The sequence below is a fragment of the Diadema setosum genome, chromosome 4, assembly GCF_964275005.1.
Source record: "Diadema setosum chromosome 4, eeDiaSeto1, whole genome shotgun sequence".
NCBI classification, from domain to species: Eukaryota; Metazoa; Echinodermata; class Echinoidea; order Diadematoida; family Diadematidae; genus Diadema; species Diadema setosum.
Genome location: NC_092688.1, coordinates 23,814,296 through 23,820,965, shown reverse-complemented (window position 1 = coordinate 23,820,965; position 6,670 = coordinate 23,814,296). Strand labels below are relative to the sequence as shown.

At 38.2% G+C, this 6,670-nt stretch overlaps 1 protein-coding gene across 1 annotated transcript; it reads left to right on the top strand.

Moving 5' to 3' along the window:
- The first annotated feature begins 433 nt into the window (after nucleotides 1–433).
- Nucleotides 434–3,336, top strand: LOC140227725 (uncharacterized). The gene is made up of 4 exons (XM_072308132.1): nucleotides 434–510; nucleotides 988–1,309; nucleotides 2,511–2,858; nucleotides 3,241–3,336. Exons 1-4 carry the CDS (start codon nucleotides 434–436, stop codon nucleotides 3,334–3,336), a joined length of 843 nt encoding a protein of 280 aa, XP_072164233.1.
- The last annotated feature ends 3,334 nt before the right edge of the window (nucleotides 3,337–6,670 follow it).

The following is a 6,670-nucleotide window of genomic DNA, read 5'->3' as shown; positions in this document are numbered from 1 at the left end:
GTAGCTTGTCACATCTATGACAACTTGTCACTGATGACAAGTTTTATGAAACGGGCCCCTGGTCAATTTACAATTTATACATCAGAGACGACAAAATATATAGTGATTTAAAATGGAGTAATTTCAAGTCAGGTAATAGTAATTTCTCAAAACTGCGTACTTGGTGGTGCCCTATCCTTTGCACATCCTTGCAATGTAGTGTTTTTATTACATAGTACATTGCATTTGTGGGCTATCATTTCAGGATTATTTTGTTGATGATACGATGATGTGCACTCATTACGGGATTATGTCAAGAACAACGAAATATTTCGTTTTCCAATGCAATGTATTTTTGTATTTTTTTTTTTTTTACAAAGGGTGACAAAGATTTATTGTATTTAATTTCATTTCAGCTTCTGAAGTTCCTGAGAAAGATGTTGACATCTTTGCAATGGCAGTTCTTATGTGTGTTGTTCCCATACTTGTTGCCATTCTGTTAATGGTATTGTGGAGGCATCACAAGAAAAGGTGAGTGTTTACGTAACCTGATATCGTGTACACGTGTGTGTGTGTTGGGGGGGGGGGAGGTAATCTACATTGCCACCCGCAGACACTCTTTTCTTTTCCCTAATTATATCAACAATTAGTAGTTCGATATTAGCGCGATTGTTCTGTCATACATTTTTTTTTTACTATTCTATATAACAATGTCTAAAGTAATGTAATTAATGCTTGAAACTTTGAGTAACAAAAAAAATGCATGTGTATGTAGCCCTCGAAAACACAATTTTCATATGTCAAAGGGTACAAATGGATTTTGATATTCAAACAATATTTTACTAGACATGGTATGTCTTTTCTTCGGAAGAAGTCAAAATAAGTTGAATATTAATATGTTCCACAATGTTTTCGATGTTGGAAAGTAATGTTTTCAACCCATCTTGAAAATGTGTTGTTGGTTGTTTCTTTCAAGAACGTGTATGTCTCTTATAATTGCCTTTACAGACGTAGATCATCACAAACTTTAAATCAGCCAAACAATAGACAACTGCAGGTGCATCCCGTAGATACTACAAACCAAAGTGTGATCTCGACGGATCATGTTGTATTGAGCAAAACTAGTACAATGTGTACTGACGCTGGAGCAGAGGGTCACCCTTTCCCGAGCCACTATTACAACACTTGCAGAGAAGTCACTGCTCATCAAGAGGATCCGTATCACATCTACCAGGACGCTGCGGAGGTAGACATGGGAACTTCACAGGCACCAAATTTGGAACAAGTCTTCCTTTGTGCATCTTCGCTACAGAGCAACGTCACTTGCTCAGTAAGTATCCCATATGTTTACTCTGTGTGTGTATGTATGTGTGTGCTAGCGGAAATGAAAGTGTGCATATGCACATTTGCATTTTGTGGAATATTGATATGCATAACGCATTTTAGTAAATATCAGAGAAAATACTCAAAAGGGCATTCTCATACAGATTTCTTAAGCATGCTATTCTACAGTGACCACATTTCCATTCCCCGGTTAATCGATTCATCTTCATAATACGATGATTGTAGAACGGGTAGCGAAAGTCTTTGGTCGAGAGCTGTGCTTTGTTTTTGTTTGGGGTTTTTTCCTGGCCAAAGGTTGCCTCGTGATTATACCAATACTGTTAACGTGTTATCGCGGACTTGTAGCAATGGCAATAACAATAACAATGATAATGACAATTATATCCCTTGTCACTCATACCATGGAATTGGGGAACGCGTTAGAAATATATTAGTGATAAAATTTGAAAATGGTGGTATTTCGAATGTTTACAAGGACTTCTAAAAAGTATAATGAACACTAAAAAAAAAAATAGAATCACTACTAATATTTGGAAATATTACATTTTGAAACGGAAAGGAGATTGTGCGAAATAAATGTTTTACTACTATTATAAAAACATTAAGACAAATAAACGAAAATTTGCTTCTTCTGAAACGAAACTTAGCGCATTGACATGTTATTCTCAATCTAAGAAGAGCATCTCTGTGAAGCAGGAGCATCATCTCACTGCAAAATTTCGCTATATTTATACGTTCTCGCAGCCAGTAAGAATAGCCTATTGCCTAGCAAATCATGTATCCAGTAAATTTACCGTGCGCTTAGTAGTTACATGATACACGGCAGGAGGTATTGATTCCAAGTTTTTCGTCATTGGCAAGCAATGAAAAAAAAAAAACATTCAGTAAGCATTCCATAGCTCATACACGAATTAGAACCGACACATTCAGACCTTTGCATCATTTGTATCATCACATTAACGATCCTGATGGTGTCAATTGTGTAGTTCTAGAAGTCATTATCAAATGTATCTTCTCCATAAAATCTGGATATTGGTGTCATTGTTGACAAAACACACAAAGCAGATTAAGTATTCCTAATGTAGTTTCCGCGAGTCTCTAGAGAGATGGCCAGGTAAATCGAGTGATCATGTTATAGCTGCATCAACTTGTCAGCATTATCCTGCGTGTTGTATGTATCTTCACAGAACCACAATCACGCAGAGAAAATGAACAACAAGAGAGACAGGCCTGGTTCTGCATCCGTCTACACAAGCCAACCGAGAGAGGTGGATGAAAATCTCTTTCTCTCAAAAAATTCCAGTCAAATTGCTCCAAACCGCCAATCCGAGACAATTCAAGAACAGTCACGATGGAAGACACGAGTTGAGTACAAGTCTACCAATAGAAATGAAGTGATCACTGCTGATCCATTATATTCTACAGCCATCTACTCAGTCAAATCAAGGGAAAAGCCGGGAGTAGATGAAAATGGTTATCTTGTTCTCGAAGCAAATACCGGTGAAATCACTCCCTACCAATCTAAAACCATCCAGGTACCGTATTCACGTCCCGATTACAAGCATAATAGCAGAAATGAAAAACGTGTCTATTTACCAATGAGGCTGAACGATCCATTATATTCTACAGCTATCTACTCAAGCAAATCAAGCGAAAAAATCGATGAACATGGCCACCTCGTTCTCAAATCAATTGCCAAAGAGATTACTCCAGACCAATCAGAGAAAATCCAAGGACCGCAGCCATGCCATGAATACAGGCATGCCAGTAAAAGTGAAAAGCTTATCCCTTTTCCGACGAGCCTGAACGATCGATTGTACTCTACATCTATCTACTGTGGCAAACCGAGCGAAAAAAAAAAAAAGGATCAACATGGCCATCTCATTCTCGGAGCAAATGCTGGTCAAATTACTCCAGACCAATCCGAGACCCACCAAGAACCGCACTCTTGCCCAGAGTACACTTATGTCGACCCACGCATATTACACGAAAAATAGATGCCTGAAGGCCTGACCTACGTTTTGCATATGTATACTAAAGCAACATTCTCTTCCCTCTGAGGATTCACATTCATTCATTTTTCTTTATTCTACCGTGTCCTATACATCTATTGCACTGTAAGTATCAACGGTATCTGCGGTAACAGCTGGCATTGATGTCCTCATTTCATTGCAACTGGCTGGTAGATCATTGTTGAACTGTCAGCGTTGTGTTTTGCTTTACCCGAATACTTCCGCATCTCTTCTGAGGACCCAACTGTATAGTTTTCCAATTGTGAAATTTGCACTCTAAAACTTTCTTGTCAACATTGCTATGATAACAACTGTACCTCTGCAGCATGTGATTTATTCGTTCTCCTACTTTGTATCTGAGGAGAATAGGCTGTATCACAAAGAATTTTTTCCGTAGTTTCGTCCTCCATTGTATAGTGCTCCTTATCTTGATCTTTACACTCGGTTGCAATACTGGGAACTACGCTTAACAAGCTTGCTTTTCAGTAAGCTCATCGTTTATACTGAGAATCAAACTGTCATACATGTATATTGTCCATCATGTTCTATTTCTATTGTGCATCCTAGCTGGGTATCATGTATTATTTCACTTTGTTATATTATTATTTTGATGTATTTTTCATTAAGAAATATGAAAAAAATAAATGGAAATTGATATAGGTATTGGACTACAATAATTGTTATGACAATAGATTGATATGTGGGTGGTACTCTGGACCTTCCATGCAATGGAAAATGACTTCAAATATCAAGGCCACATTTGTTTGACAGGAATCGAGCGTAGTAATTTCAGGGATGAATAAAAATAACGAAACAGGAAAACAATAACAGTTTGTCTCGGATGGAATCATCTCCAAAATAATGTTGCAATTCCATGTACAAAGTAGATACACGCGCTTACTAACACTTTGGAAGGAACAAAACATTAACAACCATATTGGAATTATAAATGACTCTATTTCTTTCCCTGTAGAATTTCCTGCACATTCATGACTTCAGACAAAAATGAAACAACAGATAACTTTTCAGTGACGCTGTTGTCACGCCACCTTCCCACTGGCGTTTCCACTCAATTTGTGACGCAGCAAACCGACAAAGGGCTTTAACAGTTTGAGTTTCGTTTCAATTGGTGAAACGCACAGAATTGTGATCTCCGCATGTTTCTGTGAAACTCTGCTATCGGTCACAATATCAAATCAACTTAGAATGACTATACGAAAGGATTATAGAACAAACCATAAGAGAGTTTTTGAACACTGCAGAATGAGTCGCGAATTACGCGGTATAGTGTCTTCCTCTTCATGATTTGTGTCTGAAGGTACAAGAATGTATAATTTTGCCTGTTTTAAACAGCCTTAGGTTGTCTTCAATGTCATAACTGCTAGCTGACTAATGTAATTCTAGAATGGGATGCGAAAGAAATGAATCCTCCCTAATTTGTAATTCAAATCGTTAAAAAGAAGATTTTGATTTTTTTTTTTTTTTTTTTTTTTTTGGGGGGGGGCTGTAAGGCACCTTTGTGTCCACTGCGTGATTTCTGGTAGGAAAAGTCAATAATCTATGAAGAGACAGTTGTTCTTTGTGACTGATGTTGACTGTACGGCTGCCGTATGATTTTACCATTCAACAAAGTCATGATAATGATATGCATGCTAACATCAGACAGGTAAAAGTAACAATGCAAATAAACGCATTAGTTCAGTATGTTTGCAGATACATTGCACTACACACAATATCTAAAGCAATCACTGTGCATTTCTTGTAACTTCCCATAGAACAGATATATTACTAGACAAAATATTTGATAATTATTATCAGCGACGCTCCATTAACTTGTTTGTTTGTTTGTTCATTTCCATCCGAGACGATGGCTGGATAGCCCATATTCAGCTAAGCTAAGCTGGTCTTCCATGGGGTCCAGTTGGATGTGAGGTGGGACCACTTCACCGGGTTAAACACCCTGCTCTTTGCGATGAATGAATGAAGCGGGATCTTTTACGTGCATGAGCTGTGACTCTCTCATACACGGGACCTCCATTTTATGTCCTATCCGAGGGACATATTTAACTGAGTAGTTAAATACATTTTAATGTTGTAAATATTATTATTATGACTACTTGATATTTGAAATAATATGTCGCTATATACTACGTGAGTTTCCCCTAACCTCCATGAAACTATTTCCCTTTTTAATATCTCTCAACTTCCCTTTCTGATTTAATTGCAATTTTCTTGTTATGTTATGACACGTTAATAGCTTGGCAGAATGAGCTGGTAGGTTAATACAGCAACAGTATTATGCTAATATGTTTGTTTTGTTTTGTTGTGTTTTTTTCGAGCCCACCGGAGGTGAGGGGAGACTAAGGCGCGTTTACACCGAATCCGGCACGGCACCACGGCACGGCATCACGGCAACCCGAAAAATCGCTCCCGAGTAAGTCCTATGAAGCCGTTTACACTGCAACGGTACCGTTCCATTTGTCGGATACGGCATTTTTTGCCGGATTTGTGAATCGATCCGAGAGCCATTTTTGGAGCACGGCACACGGCATTTATCACTTTTGGCCAATCAGAGTCGAGAGATATTACGTCACTCTACAAGACTCCTCGATCGGGGAGGGGTGCTAAAAATCAAGCGGTGATCGAGCGCTGATTGTCTATGGGAATTTACATGTTATTGAAGCCCCCCTTTTTTTGCACGTGTATCAACGGAGTAATTTGATTTTGAGTTTGGCGCTGATTGTTTTACCTACTAGACTTGTAATTGTATTACCTCTGTTCTGACACTTGTAAAATTGTGTTGTTCACTTCGTTTTAACTCCTTAAATTAACTAGTTGCGTATAGTATAGACCTCAATGTAACGAACTATGTATGTATGCTATGGCTTAACTACGACCAGCAGCCCCTGTACACATAGCTACTATGCGTATGGGGCTGCTGGTCGTAGTTAGCTATGGCTATGCCTATGCATCAATCATGATTCATGTCAGTTGACTTTTCTGACATCATCAGTCAATCATCATTAACCTAGAATCCTGTGAACAAAAGACTGTCGTATGTCTTTTCCCACCTAATGACAACCTCTGAACAATAGCACTGCTTTCACCACACAATGCCAATTCTGAAGTGGGTAAATTGAATTCTATGTCTACTTGCTGCATCAGAAATGCCACAGAAAAACCATTACAAAAATGCCATGTTTTTGTGAAGAGATTGTCAGTTGATTGGAGGGGACATACCAATGTCTTTTGTTCACAGGATTTATAGGTTAATAATGATTGACTGATGATGTCAGAAAAGTCATCTGAGTTTTGAGGGTTTTTTTTTAAGGGGT

Bases quoted from the DNA above. Each gene is read 5' to 3' on its own strand.
- LOC140227725 (XM_072308132.1), top strand. From the start codon at position 434: ATGGCAGTTCTTATGTGTGTTGTTCCCATACTTGTTGCCATTCTGTTA. The intron at 511-987 runs GTGAGTGTTTAC...TTGCCTTTACAG, and splicing joins TGGAGGCATCACAAGAAAAG to ACGTAGATCATCACAAACTT. The intron at 1,310-2,510 runs GTAAGTATCCCA...GTATCTTCACAG, and splicing joins AGAGCAACGTCACTTGCTCA to AACCACAATCACGCAGAGAA.